General features: G+C 36.6%; 1 protein-coding gene across 3 annotated transcripts in view; it reads right to left on the minus strand.

Moving 5' to 3' along the window:
* PLCE1 (phospholipase C epsilon 1) overlaps window positions 1-26232 on the minus strand; it is a 167916-nt gene that overhangs the window by 55108 nt on the left and 86576 nt on the right. For all 3 annotated transcript variants that reach the window (XM_076338757.1, XM_076338756.1, XM_076338754.1), the window contains exon 4: window positions 7342-7658. In XM_076338757.1, the coding sequence (XP_076194872.1) occupies window positions 7342-7658 (317 nt within the window). The remainder of the gene's footprint in view (window positions 1-7341; window positions 7659-26232) is intronic.

Raw genomic sequence — 26232 nt, forward strand, 5'->3', positions numbered from 1 at the left:
ATACCATAAAGATATGATACCGAGTAAGGACCACATGGCACTCAAGGTAAAGCAGCAGGGCAAACTCATAATAGCATACAGGAATCAGAGAAAAGAACTAAATGAAGAAGAGAAAGGCACAGCAGGCAGCAAGGAGAGATGGAAAAAGCATGTTGTTACAGTTCTCAGGGTCTTAAAACACACTTAGGTATCATTTTCCTAATCTCTTCCCAGCTACCAGGGCTCTGCTAACTCTGCAGAATCTCCTTAATAGTTTCCTCCCACCATTTTTATACACCCATGAAAACTAAACTTCTGGTAGTCAGTGCTCTATCAGAGCAGAAAAATGTATTACTACTATTACTACTACTATTATTATTATTATGTGCACAGTCTTAGAGAATCCAAAAGCCAATAGTTTTGCAAAGCTAGATGTTACTATATTTCACTCTCCTCCTCCCACGCTAGCCACTAATTCAGAATCAGGTTTTAATTACATTCAGTAACAGGAAAGAGTATCTGGCTTTAGCTTGATCCACTGCCTTGCTTTTACAAGACTCTATGATCAATTTGGTATTATTAGAAGCAAATGAAATATCCGCTGTGTCTCGCTGATGAGTACATGTTGTGCCCAAGTCTCCACTATCACATAACTACAGTTTTAATCAAACTTTTAAAGACTTTATTTATAGTTGGTGATACTGAATGCATGTAGCCCAAAATCTTCATGATAAATAAATACGGAATAGCAAAATACCTTCTAATTAATTGAGTACATGTGGCACAGGCTACAATATAGCTTTAAATTCTTCTAGCACAGTAAAAAAAAAAAGCTAAAAAGCTAAAACGTTTAAGACTATTTGAAATATCTACAGGTGGATTTGCTTCTTCCACTCCTGTAAATCTGAATTAATTACTGAATCAAAGTTACATGTTAGAAACTGGCACATATAACAGACCCACAGTTTTTTCTCAAAAACATCTGGCTTAGCAATATATTTATCCTTATTTATATAGGGATACTATGCATCCTTAAAAATATACAGAAAGATTCTTCTCCACCTGAAAAACATTTAAAGATATATTAATTCCTATATTGCAACACTTCCAGGTTTGGAGCTATATGCTTTCTAAAAATACAGAAAAATTCCATTGTTTTAAAGGAGGCTTCCCTTACTGTCTTCCGGCAATAAAACCAGAATTGGAACAGACAGAATATTCTACCAAACTTATTTCATAAAAGGCTTATTTAGTCACCTGCTGTTGAAAATTTGAACCAAATGCATTCAGAGTATCTGAAACAAAGTTTTCTTCAAAACATTTCTAAAGAAGTAACAGAACTACTAACAGGTAAGGAAACAGACAACCCCTAGGAACAAGATGTATAACAAAGAGAATTTCAGATCAAATAGGTTAAAGGGACAGAAATGTCATTCCCTTTCTTTGAGACCATTTGAAACCTCAGGCTGTTGCAAGAAGAAAGTGAGAAAAAAAACCCAACAGGATCCACTCATTCTAGTGCCCAATTTTCCTACAATACATTTAGTAAAAAACAAAATTACTTTCCACATTTTCAGTTTCTCCTTTAAATGTCTTCTGAAATATTACAAAGAATTTTTGTTAAATTTTCTATACAGTACAAAGACAAGAGGTCAAAACACATAAACTTTATGACAGCTGAGATTACAATCTGCCATCCTAGAAAATTAGGATGACCACTGGATCAATGAAAGTTTAGGAACATATCTGGGGTCTAAAAGCATAGCAGTTAAACTTTTTAATTTAACTTCTCCTTGGACTTTGTATATTTGTTAAGTCTGATCTAAACTTCAGGATTAAGGAACAACTGAAAAAAGCTGCACTTTAATCACAGTATTATAAAAGAACATTTCTGGTAAATAAAGCTTCAATTTCAGCCACATTTAGATGTCTAAGATAGCGCATGCACTGCCTAGAAGACCTGTAGATGCAGGTGAACACAATATAAATTTCTCTCCTTTTTTCTGGATGCAACAAAATTCCTTGTTTGTTTTTCAGTGTTTGATGCCACACTATTACATTACTTCAACAAAGTGATTGATTGGATCTGTTCTTTACATGGAAATTAGCACCTTGCTAACTGCAGAACACCAGGATGCATTTCTTCTTAAGCAGACAAACCTATTTATTTATTTTCATTAATTCTGAAATATGTGTATTTCAAACCCATTAGGAGCATGGTATCATTTCTCTCAGTTCTGTTCTCCTCCTCATTAAATACCTGATAGTTATTACATAGTAATCTATATTCTTTCTGCAGTGTAGTATGTAATCATAGTGATTCAGCAATACCTTTTGTCTGCATCTCTCATCCTTCTGTGGTTATCCATCATTTTTAACTTTTCCTTTTTCAATTCTACTGCATCTACTCCACATGTTGAAAAGTCCTCTAATTCTCTGATTATTTTTTAATTTAACTTTAGTTTTATGAACTATTTCTTAAACAGCAGTGACCAGGCTTTCTATAGCAGCATTATAGAAGTTATTTAAACTTCAGTGGCAATCTCCACCATGACTATCATCTTTCTACAGTACCTCTAGGGAAGCAAAGCCTGAAAAAACTTGTCTATGTATGTAAATATTACAGATCTTTAGTGACTGGGCTTTATGTCATATGAACCTCTATCTGTCTGAAAACTCCATCAGTAAATCCTGCAGACAAACTGCAACATTAGCAGATTATAAGATTCTTATTTTCCTGTGAATATTTTATTTCTCTGTGAATTTCTGTACAGACTTGAGAGCTGGAACGACCCAAAACTTTTAAAATACAAATGAAATACAATCTGAGAACGTATTTCATCCCATTTTGTGGGATTCAAGCAAATCATTATGACTGACCTTTCTCACAACATATTTTTGAAACAAGTCATTGGGTGTTCAAGCTCCTTGTCATGGCAGCCACCTTGATGAACACAGTAGAGAATAAACTGATACTTGGAAACCGATGACAAGAAAAGACACAGGGAAATACATAATGCCTGAATCCCCTCTAGTAACTGTATGTCAGGTCTAAGCCATAACCATGCTCTCTTCAACAAAGGCAGTTTCTGTTTCCCAGCCTCAGCAGCACAGGATTTGCCAGTTGCATGTTTGTGCTACTATTCGTGGAGTGCTTGACAGTAGCTTTAATCCGTGCTATCCATCTTTCATGTCTCTATACTACTTACACTACTACAATTTTTTTCCCTATCATTCTTGACAGTGAAAAGAAAAAACGTATACATGAAGAGGATCTAGAGTGCTATAATTTCCATCTTCTGTGAGTATTAATAAAGGTAAGCCATTTCTCCAATCTTCATTGTTTATTTTTTTTAAGATCTTCATATATCAGAAACAAAAGCCACTCAGTTATTAGTTTCATCCAGTATCTGTGACAAATAAAGGCATCTCCAGCTGCAGTAGAGTTCTTTACTGTACCCCTGAATTTAAGGTCAAAGCACTCACTAAAGCCACGCAAAACAGGGCAAGGTGAGCAGTTATCACAGTTCCCAGAGGTAAACGAATTGTACCTCTTCCATAGTATAGAGGGCTCAGTCCACTGACACCCTGAGCAGACACCCACAGTATGACAACTATGTTCAGATTATTACAGGTTAAAAAATTGTGTGGCTCTTCAGGCAAGGTATAAGCAGGCTGTGGAAACCTTGCCACAAAGACAGTAACAAAGGAGCTCTCCTAAACGTTTAAGCTGGTTACCTTGCCTTTAAAGCAGGAATAGAGCTCCTATTTAAAAAAAAAAATAAATAAAAAAAATCAGGCAAGGCTCACAAATTAAATTTCTACCACCTCTCACCATGTTTTTGCATCGACACTCAGTAACACTAAGATACTGGTTAATGGCTGGCTGGCCAAAAGCCTATTCAACCTTCGTCAAAGAACGGGCTCACACATCCCACTTCAACACAAAGTCCTTCTGGCCTGAGGCACAATCACAACTTTTCTCCTTGCGTGTTAAGTTACCTGTGGTGCAGATTTCTCACTATATGCTTCTTAACTTGGTTTCTGAATTTTTTTTAATCCTTTTCACACTTTTCAGCTCCTCTCATCAGGGTCACAACGCTGTGATCTCAGAACAAGAGTATCTGACAAAAATGTATTTCCATTGTCATACTAAGAGACAAAATAATCTTCAGAAATCTTGCAAGACTCTCAAGGTGTTAAAACAAGCTACAGATACAATGAAACACTGAAGCTGGCAAAAGCTCCAGCTACTGTCATCCTGCCTTTCTACAGAAAAAAAGTTTTAGGAAGCGTTCCTGATGGATCATCAGCATTAATATGATCACTGAATCACTTCTAGTACTTTAAGTCAAAACACCTTACCCAGGTAATACGGCAAAAGAAAATGCACATTACAGGCTTCATTCAGTGTTAGACAGTATGCCCACTATTACACTTTTCCACAAATGAGAAATTGAGTAGGAAAAATAACAACAGTTATTTATTGCACATTCAGCCGTGTTACTTGTCTTCAAGTACCAATTTTACCTACTGCAGAGGGCAAGTGATTTCTGATTCAGTTCTGCAATTCTTCATAGACCATTTCCATGCCAAATGCTGAAGACTGACCACTCACCATAAGTGCTTTCTCCTGTGTAAGTCTTTCCTATGCCTTTTATATACCTATACCTCCACTGAGGTCTAAATACTGTAATTCGTATTAAGCAACACTAACCAATAGTAAATAGAAAGGTTTAATCAATGATAAGAACATATTTATACTCTATGTATCTCGCCAGTAACAATATTTAAATCATTCACATCTAGAAAACAACAGTCTTGTAACAGCAAACATATTTAAAGTATAAGGGAACCATGTGATGTTTCCCAATATCTACCGCTTGATCTTGCACTCTGCAGTCAATGGGAGTTTGCAACTTCAGTCATGAACAGGGGTTTCTGGGAGTTACTGGAACTTAAACAGTAAATAATACTAGTAAAATTTACCTCAGTAAGACCAAACTTTTCCCCTCCTTTTCACTTAAACTCACTTTTTTAAAGATATTTTAATAATTTGAAAATATTTTAATCTTCATTATTTTTAGTTATTAATTTATTTTCTAATACTCCTGCAGCCCTCATTCAATCTAAGCTTCCATGAAAATGTCAGTATTTTTTCTATTAAATAAAGAAGTTCCTTTGTGTAACAAATCAGCAATTATTGACTGTCATTTTAAACAAGTATTATAAAGTGTTCCTCATTAATATGTAGTAAGTGTCAGAAAAATTACTAAAAAGCATATTGCTTCATGAAAAATCCTCTATGTACTATAATTGCCCATTTAACAGAACAATGACATGAAATGATTTTTTTTCCCATTATGTATCAGAAGCCTGTCATCCTAAAAGTCATTCTGGCTCCCACATTATAAATACACTTCAGTATTTCTACAGGCAATGCCAAAAAAAATCAGCAAGTGCTCACCAACTTTTGCCAACAAAAGCATGACTCTTTGCACAAGAATTTTCTTGCCATTTATAAACAAAGACATTTTGAAAGTTCACGCTTGTGATTGGCTGTGGCAACTGATATACTCCACCATAAGATAAAGCAGATAGCAAAACAGTGATTTATTACAAGCAGTAAATATTGTACAATAACTCCATTTAAACGTATAACATCTATGTTTAAAAAAAGTTATTCCAGATTATACTTAAAATAATCCATTGCACTAAATATATTATCTATGCACCAGATATTCAGGAATTAATTCAAATTATATGAAAAATTATCCTGTAGCATTACCAGACAAGTAATGCTAGACTACAACAACTGCAAAGTCACAAACCTCTAACACTAAAAGTAATGTTGACTGTTTTACCAAAAGGCAACTTTAATGTTCAAATTCTCATTGATATGGAACAGTCTCAGTCACCTCTGACAAGACTTCTTCACCACCTTGCTCTTCAATCCTGTGCCCGTTCAGTGCCAGAACACATGACGGTCAACCTAATTTGTACAGCTAACCGCAAAATGTCCTAACAAACTGCTCTGGCATTGTGCCTCACCAGGTCATACTAGAGCTTGACAACTTCACCTTTTCCCACTGCCCTCACTATGGTGATCATCGTAAGAGAAACACCACAAGAAGGAGGACCCTGGCTGGGTCAGGAGCTAGATTCCTGTCCAGCTCTGCACCAGCCACAGTACTTTCCTGAATACAGTAACTAGAGCTAATTTAAACCATTTTGAGGTGCTGTCTAAAGACCAAATACCATCGTTGCAACTTTTATTTCTGTTCCCATAACAGAATTAGGTGAGAGAAGCCAACATATTTACACTATTTTAGTTCCTAAATCTCAATAACATGCAAGAAACAGGAACACTTTGAAACATGCTAAATATTCAGTCACTGATTCTTATTTGCCCAGGAAGCGGGAAGTTCACTGGGGGTTAATACATATTCTGCTCTACCTACTTAATTTTGTGCTGTCATTTTGATACCTGCACAATTTTCATCTCCTATTAAAGCATAAGAATACAGTGGATAACAAACTAAAAGAGCATAAGTCAAGACTATCTTCATTTTATTCCATTTCTATGAATCTAGAAACTGCTAACATTGCATATGGTTCACACAAAAAAAGGAAGAAAGAAATGGTTCCATTTTTCTGCAGCTAAAAGCTGAGGGTTTATTTAGGGGTTTCTTTGTTTGTTTTGTTCTGGGTTGGGTTTTTGGGGTGGATTTTTTCTATGGTTTTCTCAATCCTTGATCAATTTTCTATTAAACTCAGAAGATCACCTTACTAAAAATAATGTAAAATCTTAGTAGAGAACTCACTATTTGGCTTATGGAAACGTGTCATAACAAATGACACTTCTTTGTATAGCAACATTCAAGACACGGTGATTAAATAAATAAATAAATAGTGCAGATTAGTGTAGTTATACAGAACACAGAAACTTCTAGTTTATAATACTTCTGTGCTGACTCCTAAGATCATGCTTAGTCTACAAAAATCCAAAACAAATAAATAAAACTCCAGCTCCTGAACAAAATAATAAACTGACTGAAAGTATACCCCATACTGTCATTACAAAGACAAAGAAATACAAGTCTGTAATTTTTTTCTTCCTGTTTACTTTACAACATGCAAGAATAACTTAGGTTGCAGTTTTCCAAACTCACTGAGCAAATCGGTCACATAACTCCTATTAAATTCAGTGGAAGTTATTTAGCTAAATCCCCTGGTCATCTTAACTTATGTTTTAAAAATTTGTCATTACAGCTAAATTCAGCTCTGAGAGATAAAGGAAATCACTAACCCAAATATCAAGTAATAACCCTTATGAAAAGTAATTTAAAAGTTTTGTCTTACCTCATTAAACCTTGTCACAAGATCTTCTACAGCATTATGTTCACCATTTGGGGAAGAAAGAATAGTAGCAGATATGGAAGCTTTAATAGATGGCAGCTTGCTTTGACATTCACCATTACCCAAATCCCTGGTTAAAAAGCAGAGGTAGTCAATGGGTAAGACTTTCCGGTAGAGCTCCTGTTCCTGCTCGGTCAGAATGCTGGCAACCTCCTCCGGGAACTGGATGAGGTGTTGCAGTTCGATCAGCTCTTTGCCGATACCAGCCACGTTGGAGGGAAGGACGCTGGAACCAGCCATAGAAGTACACGCTTGACGTTCTAAAACAAAACAAATAGAAAATTTATTAGGTTTCGCCTTTAACTCTTAGACTGGGCTGTGCAAAAGCAAGACAACTTGTTCTTTTTGTTCTGTTAAACTGTTCGTTCATTTATTCAGCAGTACACTATATCCTAACTACTTTATATTTAAACAATCTAATACGTTCTTTTAGTTGGGGTCTTTCTGCGTATCTCTGTATCTGGTATTAGCTAGATAGCTGGTAACGGGCTTCTGAGATTGTTAAGCTACGTGGCAAAACGTGCTTGCTTCCTGACTTATCCAAACGCCCGCTTCAGTCACCTGCAGTCTTGTCAAAACTTCAAATAAAAGGATCATCTGGGCAGGGTGTGGCTCTGTTTTGCCTCCATATTAGAGTCCGCGGTACAAAGGGGTTTGAGGCCTTGACTGGGGCATCGGGACTCTACTGCCACAAGAAATAATGTATAATGATCACGCAAAACCCACGTGGGTCAGCATTTTTCTTCATATTTCTTTTGCTATAAGATACAATTTATCTGAGCTCACTGCATTGTGAAGCTAAATGTCCGAAGTTACAAAACATTTTTCATTCCTCTGGGAAAATGCATATATTTGGGACTATGCATGTTTCATCCGTTATTATAAAACATTCACGGTAGTTTTATAATATCCTAGCAGTGATGTCCCCTGAAAAATAAAACTTTTCCTAAGAAGGAAGAAGCCAAGCTTTGTAAGACCATGTGGGAAGCCTGAAACATCAACACAATGATTCCAGAACAGTGAGTGTGAGCCTTCTGACTAGATAAGTTTAGAATGGGTTCTCTGAACAATAATTTTTCAAGAATTACTTAAACGTATAAACAGTCATAGTAGTATATTCTGTACTCTTCTTCCTTCCCAGGAAAAGGAGTTCATTTTTTTGTGTTGCTTCACAAAATATCTTTAGAGATTTTTTTGCACACATAATGGAGGTACTCTCCATATCTATCTTTTACTTCCATTTTTCCTTCTATCAATAAACTCTCATTTCATAGAGGGAGCAAATATCCTTTCTGTTCTCTAAAGGTCATAATGATTGATTACAATTCATTCTCTTATAATAAACATAAAATATGCTATATGAGGTTTCCCTTGTTACATTCATTTTACGCAAACTCTATTATCAACCAGTGAGAAGTTAAAAAGACAGAGACTTGCCTTTTCTTAATATATTCTATTAAAAGTCAAAAGATAAACTATAAAGCCTTTGGGCTAACAGAACCTGTGAGAAATTTTCAAATACATAAAAGGCTTCTGAAAGAGCCAAAGAGTAATTGTTTCTGTAGCTAGACTGGTGAGGAAAAAAGTAATGGACTTCATTTGCAACAAGCAATATCCTGGTTACACAGTGGGGAACAGGTATAACTTCAAGGACAGCGAAGTAGTGCTGTACAGTATCTGCAGATATCAAGAAATCACTGTCACTGAAACTCCTGCAAGAAAGATCGAGGGAAAAAAAAGACAGTTAAGAGCACCATGTTGACATGTCGATCCTGTTTTGGGCAGCAGGTGAAGCGCAGTGAGCTTCTGGGCTTCCTCTCAGTCTTGTTTGCTTTGATTCTACATGAGACTCCAATTCTGTTTTCTACTTCAATCTGTGTGGAACAATTCTGAAAGGTTTCGTAAGAAAAAGCTCTTAAAGCTCATTTGCACTGTTCTTGACTTTGCAACAGAACATAAGCTTATGCCAAAATAAAAACAATCGAAAATGTAATGTTCGTTTTATACTACAGGAATTGTATATTTGCATAGTGCTTTGCATATATGGACCAAACTGTCACTGTCACAACCCATGTTATCTCAGAAAGAGGAGGATATGGAAGGCATGACGCAAACATCCGCTACTACTCATTTGCTCCCTGTAAGTCACAGTGCCTCACTGATCCCCATGCATGACAGCTCTTTTCACTCAAGGACTTTCCTGGGAAATAAAAGGCATCCTGCCAGCCAGGAGAAGGCAGAGAAAGTACTGCCTGTACCAGCCTCTCCTGTGCGTCACTGCTGAAACTGAGGGTGTACAGGTTGTGTCTATGTTGTCAATTTATTTTAGATCAGAAATGCACTTTTGAAGCGCATCTCCCAAACATCCTCACTTACTGTGCTTTAGTTTACAGTCTCAGAGCACACAAAGTGGATCCTCTACAGATGAAACTGCACCAGAAGATGTGCTCCCAGAAGGCAACTAACACATCCCAATTGCTAACAAGCTGTAGCTGTCAGAGGCATCCGAGCTCTGAAGAGGACACTGAGGTCAGGAAAGGACAGTTGGACCAGGCAGTTCAGATCATGGCTCGGCTGCAGGTGATCACATTAACGCAGGAGAGAAGACAGCAAGTAGCATGGACAATGCAATGCCACAGAAATACCGGTGCTTTGCAAATTCAACATTATTCAGTAACTACAGTTATAAACACCTTATATCCATCAATATAGTAGGAAAAGAAGGTGTAACTCTATAAGGAGTGCCCAGTTAAGTAGTGACTGATGGAAGAGAGATAACACGTGAGTGAAGATGAGCTGTTCCCTGATGCACTGTTTGCTGATGAGATTTACGTGTGCATTCTCAGTAATTCACCTTCTCCATTACAGTATCAACTACAAAAACGACCCACATTCACACTTTCAACAGATGTACATTCCACATTGTCTCAGAACTTCAGCTTTGCTCAAAGACCTCAAAAACTGGCAAAGGTTGACACTGAATTTGCAACAGGCTAGAACACTGTTCATGATCCTATTGCACACTGCCTTGCCTAAGTATAATCACCCTTCAGGCTGCACTTATTACAACCTCTCACATCTAAGAACAAGGCTCAACACACCGAAGTGACCAGAGGTAAGAAGGTGGGTACAGGGTATCTCAGGACTGCCAGAAAGGAGTATCTCATTTGAATTTTATTTCACTAGACTGACTGCCCATTGATCAAGTCCAGCAGAAAGCTAATGCAGGGATTTTGAAAGCCTTTCATGAAACTACCTTTCATGAAACATGTTTCATCATATTCCGTAATGAAGGCTTCGCAAGCCAGCTTCATTCTAACCGAAAAATGAAGCTGTCAAAAAGAAAATGTTTTCGTAGAAGCTAAAGCCAAGATAATTCAAGTCACAGGCTAAACAAGATCAGCCACTGGTATTGCTGGATTTGGAAGAAGATAGAAAATAAATAAAAATCTTCCTGATTAAAAAAAAAAGAATTTCAAACTAACATTTCTCAATTCTCCATTAAACTGGAAGAACTAAACAAGTGCTGTGTCTTTAACGTAAGAGTCCATGGAACAAGCTGCTGCAGCAAGAGTGCAGCTGATATCCCAGGAGAGGTGCACAGACCAAACAGAATTATAAAGGCTCATAGCTAAAGTACGGATATAAATACTGAAGAAGTGGAAATATAACTTCTTTCTGTTGACTATTTCTACACCTACAAATATTTCTTTAATCCATAATTCACAACTTCGCAAGTCTTGGTTGTTGAGATATTTCACCTCTCCAGATTCTGATTTTTTATCTTTCCTCGCTCCAGTCTTCTGTGTTTTATCACAGAAAATCCAGGATCCTCATTCTCAGCTTCACCACCCTCCATGATTTAAACTCTGCACAAAAGTCTATTCCTTTTAATTTTCTCTTTTTTTATTTGCCTGTACTAAACCAGTCTTTTTTCTGGACTATTTTTTTGTCTCTTTTTCACGTCTAAGACTTTTATCATTTTTCACACCAGGAACTGATCTGCACTTCTCTGTTTCTGCTATAAAACTCCCTAACCAGCCTCATCCACAAGTCCTCTAGCTTTGTGTTGCCAGTTTATGTTCATCAGGAAATAGATCATATCTTTCCGTGCTTCAAAGACCACGTCCTTAGATTAACTTGCAGACTGGAACTGCTTTCAGGCCAAAATCACAGTAGATTTTGTTGGAGTTAAGGCAGGATACAATCCTCACTAAAATTAGCTGCTGCTGCAGTAAATGGTATTATTCTTTGTGCTCTACCACACCAAGTTAATGCTAAAACTAGTAGAAGAAAATGAGGACCCTGACTATTCATTTGCAAGTCGTTTAAAGCTCGAATTGATAGCTTTGCTTATCCTTCTGATAAACAGCTGAAGCAGGTAATCTTTTAAATAGCAAACACTGCTTTTATTAATCAAAAGAAGATAACCTCTGCCTAGCTTTAAAAAAAGGACTCATGGGTTGACTTAATCATGGCTGAAACACATGAGAACAAAAAGGTCTCGTCTTCTCTAACAAAAGAGTAATCTGTTTAAGACTGGGAAAAAAATACAGCATGCCTGCTTCAGCCTAGGTTCATCATGAACTCTAAAAAACACTGTCCCAAGAATTACTCATTTTTATTTTTTAAAACTTTCTACAAGGTTTAGTAAGGAGCTCTTCTATCAACAGACTAACTTCAAATTAACTCAGCCTTTATTACTATAAAACTTAGAATTTCCATACATCTTGTACATGTATAGGCTCTATAAAAGCTATACTGAAAAAATAAATTTCAAGTATGTAAGTATGTAAAAAGTGTGTGTGCATTTTTGTGTGCGTATACAAAATGTTTCAAGACAGTCTTGAAAAACTGTTTTTTTCTGGTGTTTTTCTCTGCTGAACCATATTGTGTTTGCTATATTAGCAAGAGGTTGAATCAGTATTTTTTTAATATGAAAACCAGGGGGTTCACTTTAAAGAAAAATGCAAAGAAACTTTTATGAATAAAACCATGAAAAATACTGCTAGAAGGGTAGTGTTAATTAGCTGTAATCATTCATAAAATTTTTCCACATTTGGATGTTCTACTAAACACAGTAGTTATGTCACATATGTGATACATCCTAACAATAAAAGCAAAATTATCTGTACGTTTACCATATTTCTTGTAAAGCTAAAATTAAAAGGTGCTTATTTATTAAATTTTATTTCATCATGCACACAGATAATTTATTAATACACAATATGATATAAATGTTGGGCTGCTGCCATCAATTTTCTCTAAGCAGAAATTCAGGATTGGGTTTGAGCAAAGTAAGTAGAATTCATACAAAGACAGAAGGAAAATAAATACAGCCCCGACTGTAACCACACCAATGTCAAAAGTGCTAAGCCTGCATAAAGTTACAGTTGCCAACCATGCAATTTGTACTCTGATAAAATCACAACGCTTTCCATGTGAATTGTGACCAAGTAAGGACAGTGATACAGAATTACTTTCATCCCAACACAAACACAAAAACTCTTACATTTGATACTTGTAGGAATGTGCTATGCATATGGGAGCACACCCAGAGAAAAGCCACCATATTTTTTAAATGAGCACAATCTCAAAAGAGTAAACCTGCCAAAAAGATGAAAATTTACTTTCAACAAAGTTTGATGAATTGACAAATGAGATACTAAGACACAAATCTGGTTTTTATTTCTAGGTTGCTTTTCTTTCTACACTTACTTTGAGGAAAAAAAAAAGTATTCTCTCTATACATTCAAAAAACAGCCGTTTGAAAGCAGCAAAGTGAAAATTACAATCACTAAAAAAGTGCTCACTCCCTAGAAGGCTACTGGGGGAAGATCCTGTGATGATGACAAACTGTGTGTTCTAAAGCAGAAAACAGATTTCAATAGCTGTAAGAATAGAAGTAATTATTCAACCTATTATAACATAACTCGGTTGCTTTTGTTGATAACAGACTTTGCTTCCATGAAATTATACTACTGTGACTGAAGTTACACAAAAATCTTAGGGGATTATTTTTCTCAGCTGGTATGAAAAGGTAATGCAATAAATGAATTATAATAGAAGCCTTTTTAACAAGCCATGCTACAGACATCATCCAAACTGCTTGTATGCTTTAAGAGAACATATAGATTATGTTTACAGTGAGAAAATAAAAGCAGACGACGGAAAAAAAAAATCGAAAAAGAGCCACAGGTGAACAACTGTCAATATATATATAATACAGAAGCGTTCTGTTAAAAAAAAAAAGGAAAAAGACAATAAAAAACTCCCCCAAACAGAAGACACTTATGTATGTAATATATGACAGTTTAATTGAACACCAGTTACGCTGATCTGTATCTGAAGCTGGGATAGCATTGTTTTGCTGTCCCTTGGATGCAACATATCTCAGTACCATAATAACCAAACCAACAAGCTTTTGTTAATTTCCTGTTCCTCTTCTGTATAATTAAAAACATATATCTCTCTCTCTTTTAATGAACATGAATTCACCGTTATCAATGTTAACTGCAAACAACTCACTCCAGTATCAAAGGGCCTGATATTAAACTCAGTGGGAAGCTCGCCACAGAACAGGATCAAGTTCAAGTTTAATTTCACTGTAGAAACCACTGAAATTAATAGATCCCATTTCTTCTTCAAATTTACTTATGAGTCCAGTAATCAAAGAATCAGAAGACCTGCATGCTCTCTCTCCATATCCCTAAATCTAGCAATATGAGCTACCTCTTAAAACTGTGTATCAGCATGCATCGTAACTTATTAGCAGGGGAGCTCCGGAGCTACATGGTACTTGCACTAAAGAAAATTGGAGTTCAGTATGACCTGAGCATCAGTAAGCAGAAGATAACACTCTGAGCAAAGGAAGATTCCCAGATGATGACTTGAAGAAAAGAAGATTAATTTAGCCAGGGTCTGTATGGAAAATAATCTTTTATTAGACCAAGTAATATTACAGACACACTCTGGGGGCACAAGATCTTTTTCAGGTTTGGAATAGAAACAGCAAACTTCACAGCTAGTTTGAGAATACCTGCTTTGAGTTTAATTTGATCATGGTAATAGCAAGACACTGGAGAAGGTGATCTTCTCTGGTCGAGCAGCAGCAAGTCATCACAATGGGCCAGGTGAAAAGAACAACAGTTTCTACAGTACAAAGGAAAAAAGAAAAAGGTAGAAATCACCTGTAGAACAGAATTTTGCTGGAAATAGATCACTACGAAACTACAACACAGGTATTTCTATTGAGGCTGAGATTTTATTGTTGAATAGAGTTATGAAACCTCTGGAGAGGATTTAAAAAAAAGGCAGCAATCACGTTGAGGTATAATTGAATTAAATTACAATTATATACCACGAAATCCTGACTCATGAACTGACCAGCATAGTGGAATTCAGCAAACAGAAAGATATGGAGTGCTTGTAACAATAACCACTTGCTCCTAGAATCACTCTTGCTTTAGGAAATGGCAAAGGGTTCAGTTTTGAAAACCAGACTCTGAACTGTGCACTTTATCTTTTGCAATTATAGCATCAGTCAAACGAAATCCCAGAAAAAACTGAAAAGTACAGTTTTAGATAACTGTTAGAGATAACAACCTGCCTATATAATTTCTGACTTGAAACAAATTTACGTTGACTAAACAAGTTACACACTTATCAGGACAGTTGAGGTGTATAGGCATAGGAAATAATCTTTTTTTTTTTTTTACCACAAAAGTTGTGGATAAACACTCTTACAGGGTAAAACCTATGCACAGAGAAACATTCATTCAGATTTTAAAGTTGAGTTAAAGAAGATCAACATGAAGGATTTATTAATATATTAACTTTAAACTAACAATTACATAGCAATCCTTACATTTTTCAGAAGTTCCTACCCGTAAGTATGAACTTGAAAATCCATTTAAACTCTGTTTGCGGTTGGATTCAGAAGATCCTGGTTGTAAACTATATATATGAGCACTGACATAATATATGGAACAAATTTAAAGTATCACCATGATTTCACCACACCTGAGACTGCCATGCCTGCCTCCCATCATCCCCCGTGTACAGCTACACACTGCCCTGTGTAATTACATCTACGCTGCCGCTCAGATTTCTGGCAGTGTATCCCAGGGCTTTTACCACTCCACTAGCCTGAGTCATTCACGGAAATATTTTGCAGCATACAAAAGAAGAACTTGGCTGCTTGTCTCTGAATTACCATATACTGTCAACACATTTAACCAACCATTTCCTGCTCTGTATGCAGTTTGGCTGGTACTGGCTACAGCTGATAGAAACAATCACAGACCTGTCCATAATAAATGGATCCGTTAGTTTTGCTTCTGGCTGTATACTGACCAGAAAAAAAGATGCAGATAGTAGCATTGTAACAGTAATTTTGACTCTGCAGAAACAGTAGCAGATCTCAGAACAAAATTTATCCCATTTGATGCTGATTTCCCGATTCCTTTCCGTGTCAGGGCAACTAGCAAAAAGCTGGGACTGCACCCTCATGCAGACACAGGATGACTAGCAATGCCTCCAGAATATCTGCCTAAGAGTCAGTGTGATATTGCGGGTTAACCCCAGTCAGCAAACATTTCTTCTGCACCTGAAATAATAGGCTTTGAAGGCAGTGCCCTAACAAATGACCCTGAGGCTATGACGGTAGCAAATGGATACCTCAGCTACAAAGAGCACCTAGCGTTATGCGAGGTTCGGCTGAACATAGACATGTTCATGGATATTAAGGAGAGATGAATCAGCAGTGTGTACTGCTCAAAGTCTGAAGAGATCCACCATCTACAAGTTTAGTCAGAAAGCAGCCTTATTGCTTCCAGTCTACATGTTTGGCAATGGGCCACCTGGGCCCTGCTATTTTAGGGGACCTTCAACTATTGCTATAGTTCATGAAACTATATCCTGATTTCCAAACACCTGCCAGAAGAAGGTTTAATTATAAATTTGGTAGATAGACAGTCAGTGTCCGATCGGCTGGTTGAAAATTAGATCTCAAAAGCTGTTTGATACCAACATGCCATCTGTCTTGCTGTGGCATGCTGCAGACCGCGCTGTGCAAGAGCAGACACAAGATTTTATTGCTTCAGAGGCAACTATCACCATGAAGGCTGGGTGAAGGAATCAAGGGAAGTAACGGCTGACTTGTAAATCTACACCTTTACATCACAGTGTAACAGATACATGGAAAGGCTGTAAAGAGGCTAGTATGACACTACCACACTTGCTGTTGAATTGTTTTCAGGTTTTTCATTGTTTTCCTGCAATGAAATCCCATCTAATGAATCCCCTCCCCTGCCAATCTCCTGGAAACGTTTTCAGAAATATTCCAACTTTCACATTCATCTCACAAATCTTTCTCTTAAAGGTTGTCACAGTGGTAGTCTACCAGAATCTTGACTTGAGCAACACACTAGGAGGAGAATTCTCTATGCAGCATCTGTATTCAAGACCTTTTAAAATAGTGGATATAAATACAGCATAGCACATGGAATGTTAAGTTCAAATGCTAAATAAATGTATATATAAATTACCAGATAAATTCCAGCACGTAAGAAAGAAATGGTCAAAAGGGAAGATTTACGAGTTGACTTTGGAAGAAAAGAGTGTTCTAGAAAAAGAACTGTGCAATTCTCACTGCAAAATGAACAAGTTACTGCCTGAGTTAAAGCAGAACCCAAGCTTTAACCTCACCCACAAAAATTGATACAAAGCACGTCCAAAATCAAAGCAGGAGTTTCTGTGCACTGACAGAACAAAATTAAATTAAAACGCATACAACTTTGAGTTAACTCTGCAATGGAGAAACATCCAGTGGTTAAACAGAGCACAAGAATCTCAGATCAGGTTCCAATATTTGAATATTTTGATCAAGATGGATCAAAATTAAATTTATTTTTATTTTTTCCATTTACATAAAGTAGAAATTAAGTAATTTTTCTGTTTTAAGAATTAATCAGTGAGAATAGGAGAAAAGTTAAACAAAAATGTAATTTGAGAATACATATATACCTATGGAAAACAAGGATGTTAAAAATAACATGTATATGAAGTTAAGTACCCATTAAAGCAGAGGGTCATGATCTCTATTTTTCATATTTTCTTTTTTTGTGTTAGGCACTTTTTAAATTTGAAAGACTATACAAACTGTAGTTGCAGTAAAATATAGCATTCATAATGCAAGTAACTGCAAAACTGCAACAACAGACATTTTCAATGTTTCAGAGCCTCAGCCTTGAAGCATTCCTTTCTAGCCTGAGGGCACTGGTCTTCCATATCAGCAATCCCTGCATTTAGTTAATGATCTGCTGCAGTTTGCTCCTCAGCTGCACAACTTTTAACGATTACCACAAACACAAATCCAAATTGCATTTTTGGCTTTAAGGTCCTCAGAAATACATTTTGTAACAAACATCATCTTCCTTAATTTGGTCTCACCCTGAAGGCCAGATCACGTATGACAAGAGACCCTTCAAGGATAGGGGGGAAAGGAATGTCTGTTCCCATCTTGTCCAGTTACCCAAATACCGCAGAGAATAGGAATGCCTAAATTCAAAGAACTATTTCAATGAAAATTGTTTCACTTTGGAAAACAATCATTAAATATAGTCCTTTAAGGTAAAAATGGTAAGAATATTCACTATGGCTTCAGTGTCATACCAAATGAAGCAAATACTAAAACTGCCACTGATGTTAGCAGTACAACATGAAGATTAGATGCCAATCTGAGAAATTAATTTTAATAATAATTATGTGAAGGAATAAAGAAAACCCCTGGAAATTTCAGTCTTATTTAATGACCCACTCAGTAACCTGGCTGCAGCCACGATATCCACTGGGAACGCTGTGCAGCCTATGCATGGCTCTTCTCACATGTCCTACAGTGCGCTGTCACGGTGGTCAGCTACCTCTACCCCCACACATCCAGAGCTGTGCTACCCCAGGTTTGGTTTCTGCATTCAAAATACCATTTTGTCTGTGTTCTATTTAGAGTGCGCAGAAGTAAAATCAGAGCCCATGTCCGTGCTGTAATCCTTGTATTCCTAGATAAGCACAGGTACAATCTCTTAAATTTGGATTAAAAGAAATTAAGGTTAGCTATTGCAGTTGGACGAGATGATTGTTGTAGGTCCCTTCCAACTGAACTATTTTGAACTATTCTATCCTATATATCATTTACATTTTTTTCTTGTAGTTGGAGTTGAATTTTTATTCTATATATAATTTATATTTTTTTCTTGTAGTTGGAGTTAAATGTGGACTATCTTCAAAGCTAGTATTAATACAGCCACATTCATGAACTACCGTAAAAGCAATGTTGGACTGTACAGGCATAGTCTCATCGAGTTAGGCATGTATATTTTAAAGGACTATACTTGGAGGCAGTATAAAAGGTATTTTGGCTTAAAAATTATTTTAACAACTGATAAATGTCTTCAGCATTTATTGGTTGTGATGGAGAGGCATAATGAAAATGATAAAAAAGGCTATAAAGTGAAGACAAAGAACTAGAAATGGGTTTTACTCTTTCTCTGAGAAATACGGTATCATGGGCTAAGTTCTAAGAGTGCTCTCAGATCAAAAAGTTTGTTACTTAAATACTTTAAAAGAAAAATTTAAAAATACCACAGTAATGTAACATGTTTCTTCCATATACATTCTGCAATATCAAAGAAACAAGCAGGTGGAGATGCACACTAGCTGAAAGCTGTGGGAACCTTGAAGAACGTCTGCCAGCCCAGACAGCCAAAGACACCTGGAGAGTAGCTCACATATAAATACAACATGCAAAGGGATCAGTGAAGGAAAAGCGCAGGCAGACGACTTTTTTGTGCAGACGACTTCCCCCTCTAACTTGGGAAAAGTAAAACCAATCTCTCTGCCTAGAATAGCAGCAATCCTCTTAGCTACCCCCAGTCTCACATGTTTTCCTAAGTTGCAATTTGAATGCAAGTTTCCAGTGTAGTACAATACCTATTTGGTAAAGACCAATTACCATAGCTAAATTTACTGAGTAAAGAAACGAACTGCATGATGAGTTTTCAAAATTAAATGAAAGAAGCAATTCCTCATTTTAAAATGCAATTTCAGAATTTTAAAAGGTAATTTTACAAGGTATCTTTTAATGCAAATGTCTCATTACACTAATTACCAGAAAACATTCAAAAGGGTTGTAACAGCAGGCATCCTTAACAAGCTCATTTTTCCCAGGAGGAGGAGGATGAGAAGCTAAAGGAAATTCATATACTATTTTTATAAAGGATTTGCATGATTTTACCACTTCCCATCATAGTAAGTCATGTTTGTGATGTTATATAAGTATTATAGCATGCCAGTATTTCTTTTAAGAAAGTATCGCTACTGGCCAGCTATTCTTAGCAAGGTTTCTGGAATCGCAAAGACTGTGCCAGAAGCCCAGTTTAAAGGATGCTGAGAGGCATTTTAAGGGGAAGAAGAGACATAAAATTCAGCAAAACCCAGGTCAATATGATCAAAGTCCTTCCACTGACACACAGAACACATCAAATGCAAGGTCCCTTAATTTCAGTGGCTATACCAATGACTGAAGGATCTAGCCATCTAGGGCTACTTCACCACTCCAGTGAGAGCCACGACTGCCACGCAGTACAAACATGGCCAGGTGAGCTACCAGATATCCACGGAATTTACTGAGAGCAACCCAGAATTTAGTGTAAATTGTAAAGTTACATATAAGAAGTGGTTTAGCTGGGTTAACATGTCACTCGCTGAGCTAGTTACTTGTCAGGTCAAAGGCAAAATTTGCATACATGTTTTAGCAACAGATTCTCATGTTCAACATGTCCAGCTATGACAGAAAGAGTATTCATCAAACCAAATACTTTTCTTGACAGTACAGCCAAGAAGTTTAGAAATGGAAACGCAAAAAACATTAAGAAAATGTACTGTTCTTTGTGATTATATAACTGGTCAAAAGGATTTCTCTATTTGTGAAATTATTACCTGTATTCTGTATAAAATTAAAGCTCTTAGCATACATTTAAAATACTTTTCCAGGAGAAATAATTACTATTCCAAACAAGTAACTAAAAAAAAGAAATGCTTTGCCTAGTAAAAAGTTATTTTCTATAAAATTCTAATATTTTACTTCATAATACTATTTGGTTTGAACGTCCACGTGTCATATATAATGCAATGTCTTACACTCTTTAAATCTTTCCGTACATCTTTCCTGATGAGCTAGTAAAACAGCCTTCTCTGCTATATTCTCAGAAAAAAAGTCAGCAAACGTGCACTGTTCATGTGCAGGTAAATCTTCATAAATACACATATAAAATTACTAAAGTCAAGAGGAAAATTCACCTGTATATATAAGTCTGCAAATGCTAGGGCATCTTTTATCTTCCACAGAACACAGTGGTGTGACCTAAAATTAAGCTTATCAGAAATTCTTGAAACTTTTGCTAGTCCTATACAAAAAGGTAAACCTCACTAGGTGAAAAACACAGCTGTATGAACAAACTAGAAGATTTGAAAATGTATCAGAAAGCAAAGAACTTATTGACAGAATAAACGTACAACTGTACATGAATTTATAAAATTTCCATTTAAATAAATCCTCAAATTCATGTACATTATAGCAATCAACAAAATATGCATGATTCTCAGCTGCTCCAAATATACTTAAGTACATGCATTCACTCATATAAAGCACTCATAGTGGAGAGCAGAACACGAACCACCAATTAACTCTTTTGGATACTGCTTCTTTGATTACTTAACATTCAGATCCAGTAAATTTAAGTAATATCTTTGGTTAAATCATTTCTAAAGCTATATATCAGTATGCAAAAATTGATCTGCAAATTTGTTAGGAGAATCAGCAAAAACATTTCAAGGTTAATTATTTCTTGAACCATAGAGTCTTCTAGTAAATGGCATGGGCCTGGTCTCAGAGAACGTGACAGATTCCTGAAAAACTACAGCAAATGTCTTAATCTCTCAATTTGCTATTTCTTCATTTTTAAAATAAGATTAGTAACAATTTCTTAATATGATCTAGGAGTTAGACACATCACCTTTTTTTTTTTTTAAACCAATTCTTAATAGCCTACTTGGCTTATGACATTTCCATTCAGTTTCTACTAGCTCTCTCAATTCAGTTTATTCCAACAGTCATGATTTAACCATGCCAACAGACACAAAACAAATAAACTAGTAAGTTGCCTGCTGAAATTCACTCAAATGCCCTCAAAAGCTGTTCTAAAGCATGCACCTGTCTCTCTGGAAATGCTGGTGTGCTTAATAAAACTGTGAAATCCAAGAAAGAATCTATAGTCCTGAGACAGCAAAAATATTATGTAGCTTAATGAAAAGCACTCAGCACAATAACAAGAACTGCCGAGAAGTCAAAGCTGAAAATAATTTGTCTCCTTCCTTCAGATGTACTTAAATTACAGAGTGGAGGAGCCTGTGCGATTTAGCCTTAGAACCTGAATCTGTTCAATGACTCAGGAGTTTAAGCCATAGAGGGATTAGTGGAATACAGCAAACAACAGAGGACAGGGCAGGCCCATGTCTAGAAGCCGAAAGAAGTAAAACAATAGACTACACAAACCATTAAATCCACCTTAACTTCCTAATAGAGATTTCAACATCTACAACTTGCCTCAATATCACTTACTTCTTCCTACCTCAAATATAAATGCTTTAAATACTTATTTATCCCTGCAAGCTTTTTTACAGCCTCACTAGTGAACTGCTATAGTTCTGCTAGACTAAATCCTGCTATAAGCAATTATTTTCTATAATTGTTTTTGTTTAGTTCATGTCATTTGGGAATTAGTGTAAGCTAAATTAACAAAGATACAGTTACACAAGATTGTGTTCAAGCAAACAGAGCACAGCTATATGTATTATACTGTTGTGACTACTTATCTTGTAAAAATGAAAGTATTTATTCCATTTGGTTTTCACAGGATTAATACACTTACTACATAAAAGCTCTTCTAAACAGTCACAAGACTTTTTAATGAATTGTGTCTTTGTCATTAGCTTTAGCAGATTATACTGGAAAAGGTTTTTGCAGTCCTCTTCTAACATGAAAACTTTCAAAATTAATGATTTTGCTATCCAAAAACAAACTTAAAATTAGTATCTAGAATCACAGAATCGTTTAGGTTGGAAAAGACCTCTAAGATCATCAAGTCCAACCATTAACCTAGCACTGCCAAGTCCACCACTAAACCATGTCCCTAAGCACCACATCCACACGTCTTTTAAATACCTCCAGGGATGGGGACTCAACCACTTCCCTGGGCAGCCTCTTCCAATGTTTCACCACTCTTTCAGTAAAGACATTTTTCCTAATATCCAGTCTAAACCTCCCCTGGTGCAACTTGAGGCTGTTTCCTCTCGTCCTATCACTAGTTACTTGGGAGAAGAGACCGACACCCACCTCGCTACAACCTCCTTTCAGGTAGTTGTAGAGAGCGATGAGGTCTCCCCTCAGCCTCCTTTTCTCCAGGCTAAACAACCCCAGTTCCCTCAGCCGCTCCTCATAAGACTTGTTCTCCAGACCCCTCACCAGCCTTGTTGCCCTTCTCTGGACACGCTCCAGCACCTCAATGTCCTTCTTGTAGTGAGGGGCCCAAAACTGAACACAGTATTCGAGGTGCGGCCTCCCCAGGGCCGAGTACAGGGGCACGATCACTTCCCTACTCCTGCTGGCCACACGATTTCTGACACAGGCCAGGATGCTTTTGGCCGAGATTACTTCCTCAGATTTTAAGATATCTTCCTTAATCTGAAGACTTCAAATGCAACTAATTCCTTCTCTAAAAGTACACAGTAAAAATTAACAGTTCTCTTTCTTTCCCTTCCTTGTGGTGCCACTGCTACCTGTACTGGGGTTAAGATTTGAACCGGAATTAGGGCCAAGTTTGTCAACAATATTGTTCACATAGTAAGAAAAGAAAACAGCTACGAAAATAAAACACATCAGCCTTGCTTTGAGCAGAGTTGCACTAAATGACCGGAACAGTCCCTTCCAACCCAAATGATTCCAGGATTGTTACGTGGCAGTTTAGCATTTTACCTTACAAACCATTAAGTATCACTTTAGTAGTGAAGCAAAAAGTAGTCACGTTAGTGTACACATTTTAGATCTATTGGAAATAGGAAGTATTCTAGACACAAGAAATGCAGATCTTGTGTATGGAATGGAGTTCTGCTTTCCCAAAGGCAACAGAAAAAATAAGGGATGCTAAAACAAATGTTTTCTATGAGTTTTTAGAAGGGGGAGGTGGCAAAAAAGAAGGTGGCAAAAACAGGTCCTCCTGCATAAATCACTGATGACACCAATAATGCAGTATCTTTTCAATGTTTTTAAAGACACAGACAAACCACAGAGCATGCAGAAGAGAGCTACAAAATTATTCCAGGCTTGAACAGTGAGACCTGGAGGGAGAAATTTAGATCAGAAATGCTTACCTTTAGTTCAATAAAGTGAGAACTGAGAGGTGACTGGACTGTAGTACATACGTAAGCATCTCCAACAGGGGAAATATGTCAGTCTTTAAAGACTTTAATCCAGCAGAAAAAAGGCGTAACAAGAACAAACAGTTGGTCCTTGACGACAGACAAACTAGAAATAAGTCACCCCCCTTTGACTGTGAGCGTCACTGACCACTGGAAAAAGCTGTGCACGTGGATGATAGTTCTAAGGCATCCTCCAAAGGCTGTACATTAGCACTGCTGCCTTTCAACTATTGAGCTTAAAATAGAGACAATTGGGTTTAAGTAAATGACATCTTAAAAGGATGTCAGACTACAGCTAGAGGTGTCCATTGACATTAGGCTTCATAATTCTATGAGCTGTCTTACTTTCCCAAACAACATGCTCTTATTGCCCTCCTGTCTTAAAATTTGATGTGCCATCATCCATGCAATCACTAAACTTTTTTTTTCCTCTCAATATTTCCCTTTCCTGTAAGATCTTTCTGAAATTAGTCCCTCTGTATACAGTCACATGCATCTCTCTTCTCACCACCTTCGCTGCTTTTGTCCTGCTAGTTACGCCAGCCAACACCGCCTGTGCCCGTTTTCTTCAAGTGATGTTTAAAAGAAGTCCTTCAATTTGACTGGAACCCTCCTCTGTCAAATCCCCCTTCTATCACAATACCTACGGTGAGGTGTTTGCTGTTCAGATCCATTTTTTGTCCCACTCCCAGTAGACATAAAGGACATCTGCTCACTTTCTCCTTACAGTAATTAGAATCTATCTGAAGGTTATCACGTATGTCCTGAACTTTCCTCTACAGAAAGTGCTCGAAGCTGGACAGTCAGCAATGACAAGACTGAGAGGACTACTGCATGGCTTTTACATACAACTGATTTATTTTTGCCTCCCAGTTAAACAGCAAACATATTACCACAACATGGCATACATAACCAACAGACAGCTTGTGATGCACTGTAACTAACAAGTGCTTTTTTGCAGGCTGTTTCTCACCAGTTCTCCCACGCTGACATAAAAAGTGATACAATTTTCTGCCCAGTAGAATCAGAAAACTTACTTTCAATAACAATTTTGTTATTGTAGCTATTACTGAGAAATAAAATGTTGTAATACTAACCTTATTCTACCATCAAACAAGTGGCTGTAACTTCCATTAGTTGTGGTGGCCAAAAGTAATGGAACAAGAGCAATTTTGTTTCTCTTTTTAAAAAATGTAGTGAATTTCCAAACTATGCAAATATTGGGGTATGGTTTTGTTTGTGACACCCAACATGCTTGCAATTCTTTAGCTTTCAACCATATGAGAGAGAGATCAAATATGCAGGAACGTAGTCTGCAAGAGTCTGCTGTAAGTCAAACAAAATGTAAATGTAAAACTACCATGTTCAGGCTTTTTACATGGTTTATGGAAAATGCAAAGAAAGCAATTATGTTTTTTTAAAAGATGTAACATTTTATACATAAAAAGAAATATTTTTTAAAAGAACATAAGTCTGCAAAAGTGAGCAAAAAAGATGCTGAATCGCTGCACAAATTTTTGGATAAAATTATTTCATATTTGTGTGACTAAAATGTTTACGAAATTACATTGAGTTTATCCACATGTTTTGGCCAATCAGCTGATAGCTTTTGCAAAAGTGATATTCTCAAAATAAAAACTATCAACTTTTCACTCTGAAGCTGATCTATATTTGTTCTTTTAAAATCATGTAATTCCACATAGACAAAACAAAGATTATTTTTTCCTCTTGCTGTTCAAAAGAAGTTTTGTTTTTTGGGGGGTTTGGCTGTTTCTTTTGCAAAAAAAAAAAAAGTCTAGTATTCTTTGGTTTGGGGAGCAAATAGAAATCCTAGCTATAGACACAGTTCTAGTTGTATCTCTGCACACAGGAATTTTAAATATATTTTAGTTTTTCCCTGTTGCCTTTTTTAAAGCAATTCACTCTATATATGGTTATAGAAAATTGCTGAAGTTTTTTCCTCCTGAACACTAAGCTCGTATGCAAAATCCTACCACCACCTTTCAAGACAACCAGTACCTGAAAAGCCAGCACCTCTTTCTCTTTTGTGTTCCATGCACATATTTGAATGGTTTGTTGACAGCTTTTAGGAGGTTTTACATTCACAAATCCTTTACCTATGAGGTACACAAGAACTATGTGATATAATTTGATCCTTTCTACTTCATAGCAGTTACAGAACAGCATATTATGAAGATCTGAAACCTAGAAGAAAATTCTACTTTTAATGTTCATTTTCTCTCTCAAATTGAAGACACTATTAAGCTTAAATAATAACAAAACTATTTCATGGTGCTTTAA

This window comes from Aptenodytes patagonicus, chromosome 5 (genome assembly GCF_965638725.1).
Source record: "Aptenodytes patagonicus chromosome 5, bAptPat1.pri.cur, whole genome shotgun sequence".
NCBI classification, from domain to species: Eukaryota; Metazoa; Chordata; class Aves; order Sphenisciformes; family Spheniscidae; genus Aptenodytes; species Aptenodytes patagonicus.